The sequence below is a fragment of the Cebus imitator genome, unplaced genomic scaffold, assembly GCF_001604975.1.
Source record: "Cebus imitator isolate Cc_AM_T3 unplaced genomic scaffold, Cebus_imitator-1.0 Scaffold65, whole genome shotgun sequence".
Taxonomy (NCBI): domain Eukaryota; kingdom Metazoa; phylum Chordata; class Mammalia; order Primates; family Cebidae; genus Cebus; species Cebus imitator.
In genome coordinates, this window is record NW_016107380.1 from 4,411,708 (window position 1) to 4,432,622 (window position 20,915).

At 40.3% G+C, this 20,915-nt stretch overlaps 1 protein-coding gene across 2 annotated transcripts in view; it reads left to right on the forward strand.

Moving 5' to 3' along the window:
• Positions 1 to 20,915, forward strand: part of TXLNB (taxilin beta) — a 53,770-nt gene that overhangs the window by 1,794 nt on the left and 31,061 nt on the right. For both annotated transcript variants that reach the window (XM_017530413.2, XM_017530414.2), the window contains exons 2-4: positions 951 to 1,388; positions 11,033 to 11,124; positions 19,407 to 19,577. In XM_017530413.2, coding sequence (XP_017385902.1) covers positions 951 to 1,388; positions 11,033 to 11,124; positions 19,407 to 19,577 — 701 coding nt within the window. The remainder of the gene's footprint in view (positions 1 to 950; positions 1,389 to 11,032; positions 11,125 to 19,406; positions 19,578 to 20,915) is intronic.

Genomic DNA, 20,915 nt, shown 5'->3' on the forward strand with positions numbered 1-20,915 from the left:
GTCTTGGCTCACTATAACCTCCACTTCCCAGGTTCAAGCAATTCTCATGCCTTAGCCTCCCAAGTAGCTGGGAATACCAGTGCCCACCACCATACCCAGCTAATTTTTGTATTTTTTGTAAAGATGGGGTTTCACCATGTTGGCCAGGCTGGTCTCCTGGCCTCAAGTGATCCACCCATCTCGGCCTCCCAAAGTGCTGGGATTATAGACATGAGCCCCCGTGCCTAGCCCATGATTACATACTACTTGGTTTATTTATTTATGTCTTCCTTTATTCCCTGTCTTATTCCAAAAATGATGCCAGTTCTAAGCTCAGAAAAAGTATTCGTGTTGCTTTTCTGAAAAAGAAAATGCCAGAAAAGTGAGAAATGGCTCTTGTGTCCAGTGTAATAATGCATTTACATCAAAATATTCATACTAAGCAAAATATTGAATTATGTATCAAATAGAGCTTAGAGATGTTATGAATCATTTAAATAAATTCAATGGGTCTTCTATTAAATATTTTAACTTTGAAAGAAAGCTAATGCCATTTTAGATTTAAATATATTAAATACATATGGTCATGTATCTCCAGTGATTATTAATCTATAGAATTATAAAGGAAAATTATAACGCAAACTGGCTAGTATAAGCAAAATGGCAAAATACGGTCACAAAAAAACAACAGAATGAATTAATTTCTTAATGTGAATAATAAGGAATACCACTGAAAATTGAAGATCAAAACCAAAAATATGCCAGTAGTATTACTTGATTTGGTAAAAAGAATTTTCCACTGTTCCTACTTTAATAATTGTAACATGAATGGTTTGTGAAAGGACATTCACTCTATGGTAGAAACCATAATTAGTTGGTATTCACTTGGGGGATATCCCTGCCATTGAAATGTAACATTGATACTCAGCAACTAGGTTAGCTACATAAAGTCTAACTGTGCTTACCACTAGATACTACTCCCAAGATGGAGGCTAATCACTCTGAACAGCTTACAGCTGAACAACAGTCAACACCTCCAGGGGACAGCTCATCATTACCCAGTCACAATGGTCTGGAGAAGGAACATGGCCAGGATTCTTCAACCCCAGTCCAACCACCAGAGAAAGAGGCAAGTGCACACCCCGATATCTCTGAAGAGCTGAATCGACAGCTGGAAGACATCATTAACACTTACGGGTCTGCTGCCGGCACAGCAGGGAAAGAGGGCTCCACTAGGGCCAGTGAGCAGCCTGAGAATGTGGAGTCACCTGACAACGAGGATGGGGATGGTGAAGAAACAACTGAAGAGGCTGGAAGAGAACCTGTTGCTTCTGGAGAGCCACCTGCTGTGAAAGAGCCTGTCAGCAATAAAGAGCAAAAATTGGAAAAGAAAATCCTAAAAGGATTAGGCAAGTAGTTATGTTCAAATATGTGACTTTTCTGTGTAGTATTACTAAAAAAGGGGCACGTCTTTCAACCTTCACTAAAAGCCACGAATAATATTTGGATTACTATAGTAGTTACACTTTAATAATTGTAACATCAATGGCTTGCAAAAGGACATTCACTCTATGGTAGAAACCATAATTAGTTGGTATTCACTTGGGGGATATCCCTACCATTGAAATGCAGCATTGATATGTAGCAACTAGCTTAGCTACATAAAGCCTAAATGTAGATTACTACATTTTCCCTTGCTGTATTCGTCCCTAGCCCTTTCCCCTCAATAGAGCTCACGTGAAATTTTCAGCGTGTTACCCATCTACCCTCTGTTCCATGGCTTCCTATTGCTCTTAGGATGAAGGCCAAAATCTTTAACGTGTTCTCTAAGATCCTAATGGTCTAACTCCAACCAGTCTTAGTTTTATCTCACATTACTCTAACCCACAACATCACCTTCCTGAACACTCTGCCTGCATTACCACCACCACTACTGCCTAATAGCTAGTCGTTCTGATCTTGTCTTTTGGGAGATGGATGCTTTACTCCATCTCCCACAAGGCCTGTGCACATCCTAGTTTCTTTACCTAGGAATCTCTACCTATCCTCAAGTGCCCAGTGAGTGTTTATTAATGCCTAGTCTTTGTGAGGCACTGTGTAGGTGCACAAAGATAAATAAGTCACGGCCCCTTGGTCAAGGAGCTCTAGGTGTAGAGAAAACAGAAGACATGGAAACTAATTATATAGGAGAAGTGCAAAAACAGGAACAGGAAACTATTTTAGGAGAGCATGGGAGATTGGTAACACCAACGACGGCTGTGAAAAAAGGGTGAGAATGTTAATTTTTTTACACTATGAGTGAAAGCATGTTACTGTACATAGGAAAGTCCCTCGGCTGGTCTTTCCTGGTGGAAACACTCACTACAAATACCCCCTCCTATGTGATACTTTCCCTGACATGCCCAGGCAGAGTTAGCATCACCTTCCTTAGTTTTCCATTAAATTTTCAGCAGCAATCATTTGTTTATATACCATGCTAGACGGAGAATCTATCAAGTGCAGAGACCACGTCTTATTTGTTTCTGGAAGACTGTGTGGTAGAGTGAAAGATCATGAGCATTGGAATCAGAACTGGGTTCAAACTCAGTAACCAGATTATCTATAAACCCAAAAATATGCCTATACTGAAGTAGAATTTTGTCTGCAGTGAGCAAGTATATACAAACCTACCCACAAAGGCCAAGGGAGCTGAAGGCCATAAAAAGAGGCTGAAAAATCCAGTTTCTCAGAAAGAAATATTTCATAGGGTCTTACAAACAGTAGTTTTATCTTGGGCAGCAGTGAGACAGTGGATGCCTGCATCCCCCCTCCAGAAAGCATCTTTTATATAGCAAGCTTTCAGGGTAAAGTCAAGTGCAGCTGGTCACATCTCAGACTTTCTTGCAAAAACTCATGACCACGGGGTACATTAGATAAGCATCTTTCTGAGGGGTTATCTATGCTACAGGCATTGTTTAATGACCTTGCTACAGAACAGCGGTCAACCTTTTTGGCACCAGGGAAGACAGTTTTTCCATGCACTAGGAAGGGATGGTTTCAGGATGATTAAAGCACATTACATTTATTGTGTGCTTTATTTCATTATTATTACATTGCAACATACAATGAAATGATTCTCACCATAATGTGAGAATCAATGGGAGTCCTGAGCTTGTTTTCCTACAACTAGACAGTCCCATCTGGGGATGATGGGAGACAGTGACACAGTGACAGATCACCAGGCGTTAGATTCTCACAGGGACACGCAACCTACATCCCTTACTTGCACAGTTCACAATAGGGTTCGCACTCCTATGAGAATCTAATGCCGCTGCTGATCTAACAGGAGGTGGAGCTTAGGTGGTAATGCAGGTGATGGGGAGCAGCTGTAAATCAGATGAAGCTTTGCTCCATCGCCTGCCACTCATCTCCTGCTGTGCAGCCCAGTTCCTAACAGGCCATGGACCGGCACCAATCTCCAGGGTTGGAGATCCCTGCCGTAGAACACCTTGGCGTGGAGGAGTCAACATTAGTCATCATCATTAGTCGTCATGGCAGATTTGCTTCAAGATGGTGTCAATCTTGCCAAACCACAGGCTGTTTTCCTACAGATATTGCTATGATGCTAAAACCCATTGCTACAATGCTTTCAAGAAGGGCTAAATGACACATTCAGGTAGCATACTTGACCCAACTAGTATAAAATTAAAAGAACCCAGATAAGAACTTTAAAGTATCTTCAAGTTCCAAAGTGCAGGGTTGGAATCACTCTAGTGTTCTGGAACATGGAAAAACATAATAAAATTGCTCTGTGTTACAGAGCAATTTTTTCTTCTCTGACCAAACATCTCAAATGTGTCCCTTTGCAAAGTTAGTTATTATTCAAGTTTCCATAAATTAATAACAAACTTTCATTCCAGAGGTAAACAACTTCAGGTGTTTATAACCAGAAATGTTATTTTTAAATCACCCTAAAGCTTTTATATAGCAATGTGTGTGTGTGTGTATGTGTATGTGTGTGTGTGTGTGTGTGTGTGTGTGTATGCGTTGTACTGTATTGAGGGGAAAGATATGAAGAAAGCAGGGACAAAGTTAAATTTGGGTTTCTACTTTCTTCCATGAGTTATTTCATAATCTGCATTAACCTTAAAATTATCAAATAATCAGGATTATGTTTTTAAAAATTCCAGCTCTCTAATTCTGCCGCTATTTACAGATTACAAAATTCCAACTGTGTTTTACCAAAATCAACTGTTGTGGATTACAGTATCTAGGTGTGTCCACTGTAACTGAGTGTGTGTGGGCTCGTGAGCTTTCTGTGCCTTCCCACTCAGCATCATTAGCATATTATTGTAAACACTGTACAATTTAACAGCTGCATTATGCATGAAAATGACATTTTAGGGTAACCTCAACTTGTAACCACCATTTTAAACTTTCCGTTGTCTGCAAGTAGCTTTGGCAGCCTTCTTAGCTACTTTTCAGTTAAATGGTACTATGCTATTGTTTAGATCAATGGTTTTCCACCTTAACTGTTTATTAGAATCAGTTGCAAAATCTGTGGAAAATGCTGCTTCTGAGCTTCCACACACAGATATTTGGCCTTTATAGGCCTGGAGTGAAGCCTGATCTGGTCTCTCAGCTCTTTGACCATGCTATGCTCCATCTCCCACAAGGCCTGTGCACATTCTAGTTTTTTACCTAGAAATTTCTACCTATCCTTAAATCCCCAATGAGTTTTATTAATGCCTCGTCTTTATGAGGCACTGTGCTAGGTGCACAAAGATAAATAAGTCATGGCCCTTTGGTCAAGGATATCTAGGTAGAGAGGAAAAGGAAGACACATAGTGAATTGTCATATAGGATAAGTGCAAGACCAGGAACAGGAACATTTTTAGGAGAGCATGAGAGATGTTCATCTTGGTCAATTTTGACACAAACAGACTGTGGGAGCAATGGTTATGATTCTTCACAAAGTTTTCTCCACTGATTTGGAGAGAACATAAAAATCTGGCTGTGGTCTCCTTTTATAACCTATTTGGAACTTCCATAGAATTTTAATAAATCATTCAACCCATATCTGAAGATATATTCTTAGATTTTGCTTATATACTTGATCAAAGATGTCTTTAATCAATGAATTTATCAGATGCTATTTGCTTTACTGGTACATCTGAGATGCTAAAATGTTTTAACTCTCTACTCCAACATTTTCCAAAGTATGTCCACTTTGGGATGTTTGGGATTTCACAAAGTTAAACAATTCCTTTACTGCCAGAATTTTCTGACCTTTAATGCATACATAATGAAAATCTAATAGAATGATGGGCATAGTTTCCATCCCTTCCAAAACTTATTGGGTCAGTGAGAGCCTTTTTTATACAGCACATGTTGAATATTTGGGAAATGTCTCTACAACTCAAGCACCCAGGACTTATTTTTCCTTTTGAGGTTGCATATTCTCCTACAATAAACACACTACATACCAGAACAGCTGGGGAAATATTTAAAAATCTCTCTAGCAGGTAAAGTCACTTTCCCCTTGGCATCTGAAATGAAAGAAATGAAAACAGATTTCCCATTATGCAGCACCATGCCACGTTCACATCTGAAGTATCCCCTTGTTCTCCGACTCGCATCCTCCACGTTGAGGTATCTCTCATTTATCACTTCTTTGACAACATCACATGGGCTGAGGGGAAAACAAAGCTCATTTATGGGGCTATTCTGAGCTCTGAATCCATCTAATCAACCTACTAATTTTATAGACAGAGAAACTGAAGCCTAGGGAGTTTCAGAGTCTGCCAAGCAGTGTTACTCATCTAGTTGATGTGATTGTGAGATTAGTCATAAAGCAAGGGACGGATCTTGTGTCACTGACATCACAGGACCAAAAGTGTACAGAGTAAGCATCATATTGGTTAAGGAGCATTTATTACAGCTCAGTTAATAAATTTTGTCTTTCTAGTTACAATGAGCTTCAGTGGTAGCTTCTGAGAGGCCCCTGACTAGGACATCAGTATTCTGAAATGTCTTCAGACACCCATTTACATAGTATTCCTTTTAGAGAAGGAGTCTTGCCCTGTCACCCAGGCTAGAGTACAGTGGTACGAGCTCAGCTCACTGCAACTGCAACCTCCACCTCCCAGGTTCAAGCAATTCTCCTGCCTCGGCCTCCCATATAGCTGGGATTACAGCTGTGTACCACCGTGCATGGCTAATTCTTGTATTTTTAGTAGACACAGGGTTTCACTATGTGGGCTAGGCTGGTCTCGAACTCCTGACCTCAAGTGATTTGCCCACCTCGACCTCCCAAAGTGCTGGGTGACAGAGCAAGACTCCATCTCTCAAAAACAAACAAACATATATACAAACAAACAAAACCAAAAACAAAATTATGCCTTTTCTCTTCCAAAATTATTTTATTTTTAGAACTTTGGGGTTAAATTTAGTCATGAATATGTACTTGTGTACCTCTCTACCCACCTTCCTGATTTCCATGTATTGTGGCACAGACTTAAAGCCGGAAATGCTATGGATGTCCTTTTCCCAAACGTTAGACCTATATTCGTATTTCACTGTTAGTTGTGTTTTTTCTAATATGATTTCTAAGAATAGGCATGAGATAAATCCTAAGCATCTATAGGTATCTTTTAAGGGAAGTAAGATTTAGGTATGCATAAATTCACACTGGACTAAGAATAGGAGACCTGGGTTCCAGAGCCGACTCACCATTCACTAGTTGAGTGATTTTTTTTTTGTAGACTCTCAAACTCTCTGGTTAATTACCCTGTCTATAAAATTAGTGGCTTGACTAAATGGATTCTGAGTTCAGCCATTAAGATTTGGTCATTTCACAACTAAAATAGCTTTCACCATTTTTAGCTTGATTTAGATAACAACAAAAACAAATGCAACATTATTTGGATGGCATATTGGTTGTCTTAGACTATTATGGCCCACTTTTTAAATTTACAAAGATTCTCTTACTCCTCACTGTTACCTCTCATTGTTTCATTTGGTTTTAAGGCCTCTATCAGTTTTGAAAATACCACCCAGCCTATGTTTTCTTGTGAGATTTTTTTCTATTTGGCTGACATTTTATCTCTCTTATCTTTTAGTGGCCTTGTCATATTTATATGGAATTTTGGCCTCTACTCAGTAGGAGAGTGGATCTGGAGTTCTTATTAGGTCAACTGATGATGTGTATACACTATTAGCAATAACAAAAATAAATTATTAGAAAAACAGTAAAATATTCATCTATCCAATCCCTACCTTGGTTAGAAGAGAGTACTGCAACCTCTGCCTCTTGGGTTCAAGCTCTGAGTCTCCTGCCTCAGCTTCCCAAGTAGCTGGAACTACAGGCATGCACCACCACACCCAGGTAATTTTTGTATTTTTTAGTAGAGACAGGGTTTCACTATATGTTGGCCAGGCTGGTCTCAAACTCCTGACCTCTGGTGATCTGCCCACCTCAGCAAGTGCTGGGATTACAGGCGTGAGCCACAGCACCCGGCCAGAAAAGGCATAGTTTTGAACACATTAAATCTGCATAAGTTGTCATCAAACTTAGTATAAACAATCATTACTATGCTAAAAGGTTCAGAAAAATCCTGGTCCACATTTCTGCAGCTGGCTTAGTTGCCTTTAATTTCAGGTTCTTTGTTTCTTTGATGTAAAAATAATTGCTCCATCTTCCAATAAAACTGTGCCAGTGACCACAGCCATATGCGACAGCGCTGTGTCTGCTACACAGGTGGTTCCACTTTCATGTTGACTTCCTACCATGCTGAGCATTTCGGAGTGTGGTAGCTACATGCCTATATGCCTTCTTAGCTTTAATGAGGAGGAAATGAAGCTTGCTTTGGAAGGACACGTTAGGGAGAAGGCAGGTGATTCCCTCCTGATAAAACATCCCTGAATAAAGTCAGTTTTTCCTCTTGTATTTGACACTGTCATCAAATGACCCTATTTCTGTGGAGATGTAGTGACAGCCTTTTGTAGATGACGAGCAAGTCTCTCTCTTCCCTGCCTCCATGATTACTCCACATAGCACCCTAGTCCAACAAAACCAACGGAAGTTGAAGAACTGAGGTCAGTGATGTCGTAAATTTATGAATTCTGCACATGCCCATCTTCAGTTCCCTGGATATTTTGTTGAAGGGAAGAATAATTTTTGAAGGCATATTGATGCACCTGAATGTTAACCTTCTATGCAAAATAACAGGCTAGAGCAGAAAGAGACGTCAGTAAGTGTGAAGATTAAAAAACTAAACAAACAAAAACAAAAAGAAAGCTCGTCTCACAGTTACAGAAAACAAAACCTAAGGAGAGAAGATGTTTAATGTAGGAAGAAAGCGAGAACCTTTGGACTCCCTTGTTTCTCTCTCTCCCAAACAAGACATGCAATGGTTTTATATGTCAGTACATATAGCACACTGAGTGCTATCCCAGCAGACGTAAAACATCACGGGTGAGGGGAAGACCTGTCTTTCCACTAGTCGGTCACAGAAAGTAGTTTTCATGACAGTGTTTATTTGATTCACATGATACCAGTTTGATCTAGTTGGCTTTGTTTTATTCTATTATTATTGCCGTTTACTGAGCACTCACCGTGGGCCAAACACTGTTTTACATCCTGGGCCAAGAATGGTCAGGAGCAGTCTCTTGACTTACAATAGATGACACTCTAACTTGGTGTAGTGGTCTTCATGTGGTGGGCACCTTTCCTGGACTGAAGACAGGGGTGAGGGGACGGCCCGACCGATGCAAATCCATCCCTGTCACTAGAGAAAAAACTCAAAGCACAGGTTTGGCAGGGCTGAGGCAGCAGTGATTCTCTGCTGTAAAGGGCAGCATGGATTGCCACAGGCCATATTGAAAAGCTGGACGGGACCCTACTCACACCCACCTTCCCCTGTCTTGGGCGGTGTCTCTAATCTGAGCTGACTCACTGAGCAAAGATAGACAAAACTAACTGTTGGGAATGAGGTCAGTTTTTCAACAACAACAACAACAAAGTTTCCTTCTGTTCCTCAAGGTTTCTCTGGTATCAGAATTCCACGTGAGAGTGGAGTGACTTAGGACAAGTAAGCCAGCCTTGGACTCAAGCCTTGGCTCTGCCAGCACTAATCATGTAACTTTGGATATTTCTGGGCCTGAAATACTAAAATCCATAAAATTAACCAGTCAGTCTGGATGCTCTTTGAAATTCCTTCTAGATCTAAGATTTCTTGATTCCATGTAATGTTGCCAGGTTTAGCAAAGGAAAATACAGGATGCCCAGAAAAACTTGAATTTCAGGTAAACAACGAATCATTTTTTAGTACAAGTATGCCCCATGTCCTATATTTCATCTGGCAACCCTAATTTCATGACATATATGCCTCTCCAAGATGAAAGCAAGTACTCCAAGGGCAAATGTCTGTTCTTGGGGGAAAGGTTGTAAAAGTTGTTAATATTCTTAAGCAGGCCGGGTGCGGTGGCTCACACCTGTAATCCCAGCACTTTAGGGGGCCGAGGCGGGCGGATTACCTTAGGCTGGGAGTTCAAGACCAGCCTGACCAACACAGAAAAATCTGTCTCTACTAAAAATACAAAATTAGCCAGGCGTGGTGGCACATGCTTGTAATCCCAGCCACTCGGGAGGCTGAGGCAGGAGAATGGCTTGAACCCAGGAGGCGGAGTCTGCGGTGAGCCGAGCTCCGTGAGCCGAGATTGCGCCACTGCATTTCAGCCTGGGCAACAAGAGTGAGACTCCGTCTCAAAAAATATATATATCTATTCTTAGGCAGATTTGTATCAGGAAACGTGGGCTTTGTTGTGTGACTTGACCACCCTACTCTGATTAAACAGAGTGGTTTTCATAGATAGACAGGGATGGGAAAATGCCCCACCTTGCTTGGACTGTTGGAAGAGATAATTAGTGGCAAATGTGGGCCTCAGCTTCCCACCCACTTCCTCTCCCAGCTCAGCTCAATGGTGGCTTGAAGACAAAATTTCCAGGCACCACAAAAGGGCAAATGGGCCCTTTGAGCATAAGAAGACAAAAGCAAGAGCAAAAGGAAAAGAGAAGGAAGAACCTGAGGCTCCCTGTTAAATAATCATGAACAGATTAATTGTTTTAATGTAGCATAAACTCCAACTGGAAACAAAATGAAACTGTCAAGGATATGAAGGCCTAGGTGGGAGAGAGGAAGGCCCAGAAGGCTGAGTCCATTATCACAGAGACACAAAAAGGCTTGTGGAAAGCCTTCTGTGTCTTTGCTTGGTTTTCTTTCTATATTCATTTTATTCTGTTTGGTAGGAAAGAGGATCAGAGTTATTCCCACTCCAGCCCCAGGGAATGGGTTTATGTACAAAAAAGAGAGAGTTGGCTCCCCCTAAAAGAGGGGAAAGGGGGACCAAAAGAACAAAATCACAGGGGAAAAAATGGGCAGACTCCTTCATCAAGTTTCTCTGCTTTTGGCTGGAATCCTAGCAACTTCGCGTTGCTGTTTCGTACTAGTCATAAATTTCGATTGGCTGTTTGCTTCCTTTTTGTTAATTCCAGTTGGAAAACAGGTGCTGTATTCTTCCAGAAAGTCAGTATTTTGGATGCATAAAATCTTTTGATTCTGAAGAATACAAGGAGGAGTGATAAGAATGGATTCTTGTGATGAAAACTGGGGGACTTCTGTTAGAGCAAACATTTATTGAGAGACTCAATAAATGTCTCTTGAACCTCACACTGTGACACACATTCACAAACTTCCCAACTGATGTCCACTCCAAGATAGGTGTCATCCTTTCCATAGGAAAGAAATTATAGCTGATAAGATGAATGGCTTGGCCAAGGTTGGGAATAATTAGCAAGTGGTCAGTCTGAGAAATCCAGCCCCTGTCACCTGACAGCAAATTCAACACTAATTTTTTCATGACTTTTTTATGTGTATATAAGTATACATAATAACAGTATCTTATTTATGACATATTACAGATACGCTGTTAAAGTTGCACACTTTCTTCATGTATACTTTAACATATTTATAAGAATATATGAAATGCTTTCATTTCATGTCTTTTCTTTAAGGCAAAGAAGCCAACCTGCTAATGCAAAATCTGAACAAGTTGCAAACACCTGAAGAAAAGTTTGATTTTTTATTCAAGAAGTATGCTGAATTGGTAAGATCTCTGATTAGCTTCTTTGTTTGTTGGGTTTTTTTAATTGCATTTTAGGTTTTGGGGTACATGTGAAGAACATGCAAGATTGTTGCATAGGTACACACGTGGCAGTGTGATATGCTGCCTTCCTCCCCTTCACCTTGATTAGCTTCTTTTGTCAGAATGATTCAGGCTCTGGTTAGAGCTCAGAAAAGGAGACTTAGTTTTTCGTGTACATCATTAAAGAGCATGGCTGGTAACTTTGAACAAGCCTGAGCTAGAATTCATAAAAGAAGAATTTCTTAAGGAAAAAAAAGAAAGAAATGCTGAGAAATAACAGCAAGAGGGAGAAAGAGGCTAGAATTGGAGTTTCTCTACCTCCAATTATGGTGTAATTTGGGGGATAGGAGACTGAAGTATACGTGATTGAAAATTGTAGCTATTTTAAAGTTCTTTTTAGCTTTGTAACAAAACTGTATTACATTGAGAAATATACTTAATGCAAAGATAAACAGGCCAGGTGCAGTGGCTCACACCTGTAATCCCAACACCTTGGGAGGCCAGGATGGGAGGATTGCCTGCGCCCAGGAGGTCGAGACCAACCTGGATAACATAGTGAGCCCCCATCTCTACGAAAAGTTTTTAAAATTAGCTGCACATAGTAATACGCACCTGTAGTCCTAGCTTCTCAGGAGGCTGTGGAAGGAGGATTGCTTGAACCCAGGAGTTTGAGGTTACAATGAGCTCTGATTGTGTCGCTGCACTCCAGGCTGGTGACAGCAAGACCCTGTCTCTAAATATAAATAAATAAATAAATAATAGCTAGCTAGCTAGCTAGCTCGATAATATATCTTCACTTTTATTCAGTTCTCCTACCTAGGGTTTTTGAGAGCCACAAAGGGAACACAGTAGGGGGTTGAGTCAATGCCACCCTTCAGTTCATGGCACATTCTAGTCTGGTCCATTTCTGCATTTATTATCTTTGATCCTCATTCTTCTACCCCTTGCCTACAATAGCAAAGCATTGCATGTGGATTGTTTTGTATCTGGTTCTAGGTGCTCCTAGGCAGCCCCGTTCTCAATAAATTGGAGCCCCTAGGAGCATAGGAAGCCATAGGAAGCCACTCCCAACCATCAGAGAATCCTCACAGTGGTCTGTCTCCTCACCAATAACTCTAGAATTGGCCAGCTGGAGAAAAGGGGAAGGTTTAATAAGCCCAGTGCCTCTAGTTTCAAGGAACAACAAACACCTGCCAATCTGAGAATGAATTGTAAACATCAGCATCTGAGGTCTTTGTGCTAACCCTGCAGATTATGAGACCCACAGCTAAGATGTGGCATCCTCTCTAGTAAAGCTAGGCAGTGGTCTTCTCCTTTATTTCTGCTTCTTTTCTTAAAAAAATTATTTTGAAGGAATGGCCATCAGAATCTCTATCTGTTCCACTTGGTTATCCAAATCAGGGAAGGCAGATAAACCATATCATCCAATCCCAGTGACATACCTCTTCCTGAAATGCATTGTGATGAGAATCAGTGGGTTAATTCCCACATGTTAGCACCTCACTAGCTCCTTTTGATTGTGTAGGTGTCATGTTGATAATAAAGTAAAATAAATACTTTTTTTTATATACATTAAAAGTTCACACTAATAGTAGTGAAGTTAGATGGACCAAACAATCAAACTTATTTTTATAGAAGTTGCTGAGAATAATCTTTCTTAAAATGTATATATATGCATTTTAGATATATTGACATAGTTTGGGAAACTTTATTAAAGTTAGTCAGTTTCCTGAGTTTTTAATATTGGACTGGGCATTTATATATTGTGCATCAATTCTGTTGGCTATCAGAACACTATAGGAGTGGACAAAGTGTTCTAGCAACTTTGAGCATGTACTATATGGGGCATATGTAAGTTATTTATACGCAAGGAAATCTATTTTATGTCGTTGTTGAAGAATTGCATGAAATCACGTAGTTGCATATAAAAAGTAGTTTGAGGCAAAACAAAAATTCTTTCACTTATTTCTTTTGAAGAAACAGTGACAGGAGAATGAAACTTAAGACTACATATAGCAAAAAAATTCATCCAGGCAGTAGGTTGAACTGCCCCAACAGTAGATTTACCATTGCAGCTAAAAAAGCTTAAACTTCAGGGCATCTCACTTACATGGGTACCTTGAGGCCCAGGCCTAATTCTCTTTAATTTTTTTTTTAAAAGAGGGCCTCCAGCCGGGCGCGGTGGCTCAAGCCTGTAATCCCAGCACTTTGGGAGGCCGAGGCGGGTGGATCACAAGGTCAAGAGATCGAGACCATCCTGGTCAACATGGTGAAACCCCGTCTCTACTAAAACTACAAAAAAATTAGCTGGGCATGGTGGCGCTTGCCTGTAATCCCAGCTACTCAGGAGGCTGAGGCAGGAGAATTGCCTGAACCCAGGAGGCGGAGGTTGCGGTGAGCCGAGATCGTGCCATTGCACTCCAGCCTGGGCAACAAGAGCAAAACTCCGCCTCAAAAAAAAAAAAAAAAAAAAAAAAAAAAAGAGGGCCTCCAAAACTGAATAAACTTCAGGCCCACAAACTCTTCATCCCTGTTGATGGAGTACACTTGAGTGAGTGACTTGTTTTCTTTGCTTTTCACTCTGAATCTTGTCCTGTAATCTTACCATCCTTCTACCTGATGCATCCTGTTATGCTGAATTATTATGCAATAGATCCAGAAAAATTCTGAAACTCTAAGTGACTGGCTGATTGCTTAACTCTGCCAACAATATTTTAAAATTATTTTTTAGACACACAAACTACATCATGAAGATACCTAATGCTGAATACACAAAATAAACAAAAATATCTCTAATCCATCATGTAAAATACAAACTTTGTTTTATGCATATTCTTTTCCTGTTCTGTGTATGCAGAGATACTTTTTATTATAATTACAGTCATAATGTACATGTAAATTGATATCTGGTTTTCTTACATGATAGGCATTTTTTCCATATAACATATAGTCTTCATAAATATATTTTGTAAAAGTTGTATCATATTTCATTAAGTGTCTGTATCTACTGATTCAATAATTTGAAGACAAATTCTTCTCACTATTTTGCTTTACCAAATATTTCTGCAATGAATATCGTCATGCATTAGCTTTGTTTTTTTCTCCTTCTTTTTTATGATTTTAAGAAAAATTTCCAGGAATAGGATTACTAAATTAAGTAAGATGAGCACTTTCTGGTTTTTCAACTTTATGGCCATATTGCTTTCAAAAAGAACAGTAGAAACTCACAAAGCAAGTATCAGCATATCAGTTTTCTTGCAACTTGTCTTGCATTGGCTACCAACAATTTCAATACATAAAATGAGTTAAATGTCAAAAATAATATTTTCCCCTCAAATCTAGCCCCTACTCTCACCTTTCCATGTGATTCTCACCTATCCATCCTTGCTCTTTTTAGTATTTTCCGAGTCATTTTTCCTTTGCCCCTTCAATTTATCAACTCATGCCAAGGCCATTCATGTTTGATTTCCAGCGCCATGTTCTATACTTAAGGGTACCGGGCAGCATTCTAGACTAATACAGGAAGTGATGGATGGTGCTGCAGTCCCAAGACAGTACACTGAGGAAGCATCACTTTTCGAGACTCACCAGTATTTTCTCCATGAGCCAGGGTTGCTCACCCTGTTCTCAGAGAACTCCCTGTAGCTTCTCATCCTCCCAGCAAAGCAGTCGCCCCCAAAAAACAAGAGATTATTTTTCCAGAGACCGTATTCAATTCAAACCTCACTTGCTATACTTTGGCATTTATATCATCTCTTGTACTAAACTTTCAAATCTGAGAGATCATCCTAGAAAAAAATGAATAGGAGAAAATTGACCCAAAAAACCTATTACATTTCCTTTTCAGAGAAGAAAAATTACGAGGAATTTCAATTATTTACGTGGAGACAAAAGCCTATTTCCTTGCTCACTGATTTGGATATTAATATAGAAAATGTCTGAAATATAAGTGTTCAAAAAGAATAAATCATCAAATTCAAAGCTGTGAATCAAACTGCCACTCTAGCTCACTCATCCTTGCAGAGTCTAAATCCTGTAATATTATCTGACATTGTATTCATTAATAAATAAGGATAAGCTCATTAATAAATGAGGACACTTCATGGCTAAATTAGGAAATGGCCTGGGAGAAATATGTTTTTGCATTTAACTTCCTCAATTCTTATGTAGTTAAGGCAACATCAGTAATAGGATTTTAATTTAGTACTTAGCATTAATTTTGCCTTTTAACTTAGTAAAAAGAGACAAAGAAAACCAGAGAAATTACAGACAAAAATTCTATATGCCTATTACAATTGTACAGAACTATGCCTAAGATAAATCACAAACCCAGTTGACTTGGTTGCAATGTTTGCTTTCATTCATTAAGAAACTCCACGCGTTCACATACTTCACATCTACATATGTGAACAAAATTATCCACATACTACAAAAAAAAAAAAAGCCAGAAAGTTAAGGGTTTTTATTTGATAGCAAGGTAAGGTAGATCTAACTAAATCCTAAATTTGGATGACCTTGCAGTAAAAGCAAAACATTAAAGGCTGGGCGTGGTGTGGTGGCTCCTACCTGTAATTCTAGCACTTTGGGGAGGCTGAGGCAGGAGGATCACTTGACACCAGGAGTTTGAGACCAGGCTGGGCAACAAAGCAAGACCCTGTGTCTACAAAAACAAAAAAATGTGGAATTAGCTGGGTGTGATGGCGCACGCCTGTTCCCCCATCCGCATTCCCCATTTGTGTTCACCTTCCTTTGCACCTGCCAGGACCCTCTGCCTTGAGGGAATATCTGCTTCTCCCCTGTTCCTTCAACCTGATGTTTAGATTAGACTTACAGGACTCGTTCAGATGTTACCTCCTCTTGGAAGTTCTCTAGAATATTCCAGCGCTGGTTAGTAACCCCTTCTCTGCATTGCCTGTCACAGTGCCGTACAGCTGTCTGCTTTCTTGTGCTAGGCAGTAAGAACCTAGAGGGCAGGGAATGTGTATTGTTCATTGTCCCTGATGCCATGAATCACTTGAATATTGACTGAATTACTTGGTTAATAATTTTAAAAATTTTAAATATAAAGGAAAGTTCTGGTGTATTATCTGGCTTAATATTAGAAACAAAATAAACAGACCAAGTGCAGTGGCTTGTGCCTGTAATCCCTGCACTTTGGGAGGCCAAGGCGGGTGGATTGCTTGAGCTCAGGACCTCAAGACGAGCCTGGACAACATGGCGAGAACCCATCTCTACAAAAAAAATTAGCTGGGCATGCTGGCACTCATCTGTAGTCCCAGCTACTCAGGAGGCTGAGGCAGGAGGGTGCCTTAAGCCAGGCGTTTGAGGCTTCAGTGAACTATGAATGATTGCACCACTGCACTCCAGCCTGGCTGACTGAGCAAGACTCTGTCTCTAAAAAAATTAAAATTGAAAATCAAAATAAAACATTAAATGGACAATGAGCAAGCACGAATTATTACTCTTTTCAACTTATGAAACACCTGTAGGGTGTTTTCCTCCTGACACTTGATAAAGCCACATTCTCCAGTGTTCCCTAAACAGGGGCAGTTTTGTCCACCAGGTGACAATAGGCATGTCTGTCTGGAGATACTTTGGGGTGTCACAAGTGGGCAGTGCTAGTGGCATATAGCAGGTAGGGGCCAGGGATGGTGCTGAACAACCTACAAGGCATAGGGCAGCCCCAACAACAAAGAAGTATCTGGCCTAATATGTCACTTGTACTGGGGTTCAGAAGCCCTGACGTATGGTTTAATCTTCAGAAGGTAAAGACTAAACCAGAATGGCAATAACAATAGCAATATATACATTTCTTTTTTTTTTTCTTTTTTGAGATGGAGTCTTGCTCTTGTCGTCCAGGCTGGAGTGCAATAATGCAATCTGAGCTCACTGCAACCTCCACCACGCAGGCTCAAGTGATTCTCCTGCCTCAGCCTCCCAAGTAGCTGGGATTACAGGTGCCTGCCATTACACCCGGCTAATTTTTGTATTTTTGATAGAGACAAGGTTTCACTGTTTTGGTCAGTCTGGTCTCGACCTCTTGACTTCAGGTGACCTGCCCTCCTCAGCCTCTCAAAGTGCTGGGATTACAGGCATGAGCCACTGCACCGGGCCTACAGTATAAAAATTTCAAGAGCTGACAATGGTCATTTAAAATCCAAACATAAGTACAAGAAATTTCACCCCTATCTAATAACTATGGTGCAAAATGAAAGGACCACATCTATTCTATGAGCAGCTTTGCATAAGAAATATTTAAAAACAGATTACTTACTTTCCAAGGAGGAATCTGTTTCAATCAATATTTTTAGTAATGTAGATCTTGTTTTTCCAATGCTAATTTCTACCAGTAGCTAGAAATTGCACGTAAGTATGAAGATAGAATATCATACATACATATCCTTAGCTTTACCTGGCAATAGTTTAAAATGTTTATTTTAGGGTGGCAGGAGGGAGAGAGGAAAGAAAGAGAGTGTGAACTGAAGAAAGTGTGACAGTTGTTCATCTTGCTTAGAAAGAACAACTGCTTTTTAATTTTTATTTTATTTATTTATTTATTTGAGATGGAGTCTCACTCTGTCGCCCAGGTTGGAGTGCAGTAGCATGATCTTGGCTCACTGTAACCTCCGCCTCCCAGGTTCAAGCGATTCTTTGGCCTCCGCCTTCCAAGTAACTGGAATTACAGGAGCGAACCACCATGCCCCACTAATTTTGTATTTTTAGTAGAGATGGCGTTTCGCCATGTTGGCCAGGATGCTCTTGATCTCCTGACCTTGTGATCTGCCCGCTTCAGCCTCCCAAAGTGCTGGGATTACAGGCGTGAGCCACCATGCCCGGCCCCAACGTCTTTTTTAAAATGGGGAAACTGAGGCACATGTCAGGGCTTATGTGGCATCTATATCCATTTGCATTAGGCTCTGTGAGGCACCAGAACACCTGAGGTCCAGAAGCACCAGGGCTTTTCCTTTCCGTTCACCAACAAAGTTGTTATTAGGACTAGTATTTACCTGGCTTAGGCACCCACCGTCCAGGCACTACAGGAACTGAGAGGTCAGTGGAGGAAATGTCTCTGGACAAAGGGCCACTGCTTGAATGTGGCCCCAGTGATGGTCGGTCTGAGATTGACACTCTTGAGAGTCCATTGATCTCTCTCTGGAGGCTTCTGAGGTTGATCCTCATACTCCCCACACCAGATCTAGAACTTAATAATAATATTCCCTGATGTAACAAATAAAAATACATTACTCGCAGTTAAGTTTACGTTTCAGTAAACAATAGATAATTTTTCAGAAAAAGTATGTCTCATGCAATATATGGAGTATATTAATACCTATGCTAAACATTATTTCTTATTTATTTGAAATTCAAATTGAACTGGGTGTCCTGCATTTTACTGACAACCCTACTCTAGAAACTTCAGCATCCGAGATGGAAAGTACAGTGGTAAGTTGGTTTCATGTTCCACACCAGTCCTGATACAATACTTTAGTCACGGCTGCTGGAGGAACATGAGAAGAGCTCACCTGGGCTCAGCGGAAACCAGCAAAATGATTTATTTGTTGTAAGCACAGAGCGGGTGCGGGTGGGGTGCAGCAGGTTATGGATATTTGCTATTCATGCTGTTGAATCGTGCAGTAGCTATTTCTGATGCTTTGGTGATAACACATCAATGCTTAGGTAGTGGAAGGGTACTTTCTCTTCTCCTTTCCCACACACAAACAATCCACACTCAGAGCCAAAATTATAAAGAGGACTTCGTTTTCTGTTTACCAGGAGGCTGCTTTTCTATTTCCTATTTTTAAAAATAGTGCTAAAAGCTTGTTTCAAGGAAGAATTATGAGAACTAAATGCAACCCAGGCAGACAGCCTGTTGATCATTGCCTCAGGGCAAGGCATCGTCATGAACTCTGGCAGTTTACAGATTCTGAGACTTGCCTTTCAATGTTGTCTGGCTATCCAATATTGGTTAGATAGACTCAGGAAAAATATTTCTAGGCTATCCAAAAATAGATCCAAGTAAAAAGAGACTAATAACAAAAAACCTATAAATGCTATGCTCTAAAAACTATACCTACAAGTGCTACAAAGGTGACATTTGTTAATTTCATTTACTTCCAAAGGAAGAGATAATAGGAAAACATGTTTCCAAACAACCATAGAGTAATCTTTAGGTTTGCTATTTTTCTACCAACTCCAAGGAGATTTCTGCCATTTTCTTCCATTTTGTATTTCCATGTGTACAGTTGGATGAACATCGTACTGAGCAAAAGAAGTTAAAGCTCCTCCAAAAGAAACAGATACAAATTCAAAAAGAAAAGGACCAGTTACAAGGTGAGCACAGCAGAGCTATCCTTGCTCGAAGCAAATTGGAGAGTCTGTGCCGGGAGCTGCAGAGACACAACAAGACTCTGAAGGTATGTGTCCCCATGACTCAGAATAACATACTTTCTTGCATGGGCCACAGACACAGGCCTCTGCTACTCGTGGAAAGAGTGTGAATTTTATTTTATTTTAAGATGGAGTTTCGTTCTGTCGCCAGGCTAGAGTGCAGTGGCGCCATCTCGGCTCACTGCAACCTCCGCCTCCCGTGTTGAAACAATTCTCCTGCTTCAGCCTCCCGAGTAGCTGGGACTACAGGCACGTACCACCATGCCCAGCTAATTTTTGTATTTTTAGTAGAGACGGGGTTTCACCATGTTGGCCAGGATGGTCTTGATATCTTGACCTCATGATCCTCCCACCTCAGCCTCCCAAAGGGCTGGGATTACAGGTGTGAGCCACCGCACCCGGCTGAGTGTGAATTTTAGAATCAGAGAGGCTTGGGTTCAAATACTGGCTCTGCCCCTTGCTTGCTTATAGCCTTAAATAATTTTACCTCCTTGAGCTCTTTCCTCATCCGTAAAATGGAGATTAGACCAGCTTCACTGTGTGGCTGGGAAAAAATTAGATGAAGTTGAGTATATAAGGTACCCACATGATACCTGATACAGTGCAGGCCCTAATCAGATGCATGCCATTCCCCTTACCTTTTTATTATGTTGAGTTCGTATCTAAGGTAGGCCTTAGTTCTTTATAAAAAATACGTTTGTAAAGATTCAACATTTTTGGCATTATAATGAATTCTGCTAGACATGAGATAAATGGACACAAACCCAATTGACAAAATGAAGTCAGATTGAGAGCCAAAATGTCAATAGTCATTTGAAAAAAAAAAGAAGAAGCTATTGGAAAAAGCACTGAACTCTTCAGGCTTAATTATTCAATCTACAAATAATAGACTGATCACTTCATTTGGTCCACCCGGGTTTCATTAATTACAGCATAAGCCCTAGCAGTGTAGTTAATTTGATTACACAGAGACACTAGCTGCATTCAATATAGCAAGATGCAGGGCTCTCCAAGATGATACTGTGTTCAGCCCCAATCCCCTTTCCAGCTGAAGATCCTAAAGCTTTTGACAAACAATAATTAATTAGACATCAATGTTCCCATGAGGTAGTTATGATTCTAAGTGTTTAAAAGGAGATACTTCAAGAAACAGAGTACATGAAAATCATTGCTGAATTTGTGCAATTGAGTTAGAAAGAAAAATACAAGAGAATCATGGTTCCTCGTACTCCAAATTGTTTTTTGATATCTGGGAAATGGAGAAGTGGGGTGATGAAGTCGAAGTCTCAAATTGCAAGGTTTAGGAGATGGACTACTGGCATCTTGTCAACAATGGCACTGAAGATAGACACCCGGGCTGAATG